The 2,106-nt window shown below is 37.6% G+C and overlaps 1 protein-coding gene across 1 annotated transcript in view; it reads left to right on the top strand.

Annotated features, from left to right (window-relative positions):
• LOC100175728 (eukaryotic translation initiation factor 2A) overlaps positions 1 to 2,106 on the top strand; it is a 7,539-nt gene continuing 5,433 nt past the window's right edge. The window contains exons 1-5 of the mRNA XM_002129306.2: positions 1 to 134; positions 462 to 525; positions 796 to 870; positions 1,377 to 1,495; positions 1,830 to 2,012. Coding sequence (XP_002129342.1) covers positions 107 to 134; positions 462 to 525; positions 796 to 870; positions 1,377 to 1,495; positions 1,830 to 2,012 — 469 coding nt within the window. The 5' untranslated portion in view covers positions 1 to 106. The remainder of the gene's footprint in view (positions 135 to 461; positions 526 to 795; positions 871 to 1,376; positions 1,496 to 1,829; positions 2,013 to 2,106) is intronic.

The raw sequence follows: 2,106 nt of genomic DNA, 5'->3' as shown, positions 1-2,106 counted from the left end.
AGTAACAACTGGTTCGTATCGTATCAGTAGGTTACGTTACAGAGCTATCGTTGTACTGATTTATTAGAATATCTGCATTAGAGCTTTTCAACCGGCTATTCGTACCATGGCGGTGGAATTGCCACAATTAGTTGGTAAGTGGGTGGTTTATTTAAAGTAAGTTTGTGTGTTAGTAGTGGGAGTGTTTATTGCTGTGTCGTGAGCTATGGCAGTCGTTGTTATAACACGGGTGGGTGTTCTGTTTCATACACCTCGAGCCAGATCACGAGTTACCACGTACTTTTTGGGGGATTGTTTGTTAGTTGTATGGCTGACAATTTGAACAACCCATCAGTGACCACTGGGTTGGAGCAATTGTGGTTAAGTGTCTTGCCCAATGACACACATTTTATAATTTTTTCCAACTTTACTATTTTCTATTCTATAAATCTACATTTGTTAACACAAACATGTTATTTCAGTGCGTGGAGCGAATGGTTTGAGTTTGTTAAAATGGAAAACGGACGGAACATCTGAAGAAAATAAGTACGCAAGTTGTTTTGACTACTACCATTGTACCAATATTGTTTCAGTGTTTGATTTTTAACAGATTGAGTCATTGAGTGCTTATACAACCCCATTCTGTAAGTGTGAGGTCCTACAGTGAGGCATGCCATGGAACCTGGGATTTAGGCCAGAGTTGGTCCATTAACCCAACACACTCAATTATTACTCGTTATAATCTAAGTTAAGTCTAATAAGGTTATTTTTCATATAGATATTATATATAATATTTATATATATTTCTTTTTTTAGAATTTGTGACCAAAAATGTCGGACCACAAAGTTTTCTAACGATGGAAAGTTGTTTGCGTGGTGTGACATGAAACAGTGAGTCTGCTTGTGTAGGCCTTCACTATATGTATATTATAGGTGTAATGTTAGGGTGGCTGAGGTGACATCTAGTATATTGTATTCACCATATGAATCAATGAGGTTCCCTATGTTTGACAACTATGAGTGTAACTGTATTTTAAGAATGTCACCCCAGATTTCACCCTGCTGTTAGGTGTCTATACAAACAAGCAGAGCCAAAGTATATTGCATTCACCATATGAATCAATGAGGTTCCCTATGTTTGACAACTATGAGTGTAACTGTATTTTAAGAATGTCACCCCAGATTTTACCCTGCTGTTAGGTGTCTATGCAAACAAGCAGAGCCAAAGTATATTGCATTCACCACATTAATCAATGAGGTTCCCTATGTTTGACAACTATGAGTGTAACTGCGTTTTAAGAATGTCACCCCAGATTTTACCCTACTGTTAGGTGTTTATACAAACAAGCAGAGGCAATGTCATACTCCAGCCTACTAAACTTCTTGCATACTTCCAGAGTTCACATAATGGAGATGGGTAGTGGAAATATTCTATCAAGTATCAACCAACCGCGAACATTCGCAATGTATTTCTCCCCAGATGCTAAACTACTGTGTACATGGGAACAATATGCTGGTATTTATCTTATCAAGATGCTATATACTTTTACCTGTAGGCATTATTGCCATAGTATGATATTTATGAATGAATGATTGAATGTAATAGTCCTCATAACACGGCGTTTGCACTTCATGCCAGCTTACAAGTTTCCACCAATACCATGTATCGCATGTAACTTTGTGGGTGTTAATTTAAACAACCCATTGGTGACCACAGGATTAGAGCTATTGCGGTGAACCGTCTTGCCCAACGACAGCATATGTAATTATAATGGTAGCAACATGAAGCTCTTTAACTTCTGTATACCTGTAGTCCTGCACCAAACTGTTTTTAACCTAAATTCCTTTAGTAACGAAAGACACACCTGCCGGCACACCTAACTTCAACATATGGAACGTATCAGATGGTTCGTGCGTACATAACTCGATACAAAAGAAAGTGAACGGTTGGAGACCTGACTGGCTTCCTGGGACAACTATATGTGGGAAACTGACGGGACAATCAGTCCAGTTTTATGAGGACAATGATTTCAGTGAGTTTTAACTTTTTAAGTAATGTTTTTCTAAATTTTGTTTTTAGTAATTATTCCGATAAATATTTTTTTAAAGACTAAAAGTTTTCCAGGT

This window comes from Ciona intestinalis, unplaced genomic scaffold, assembly GCF_000224145.3.
Source record: "Ciona intestinalis unplaced genomic scaffold, KH HT000432.1, whole genome shotgun sequence".
Classification (NCBI taxonomy): Eukaryota; Metazoa; Chordata; class Ascidiacea; order Phlebobranchia; family Cionidae; genus Ciona; species Ciona intestinalis.
The sequence above is the reverse complement of the archived record's forward strand: the minus strand, read 5'-3'. Positions and strand labels throughout refer to the sequence as shown.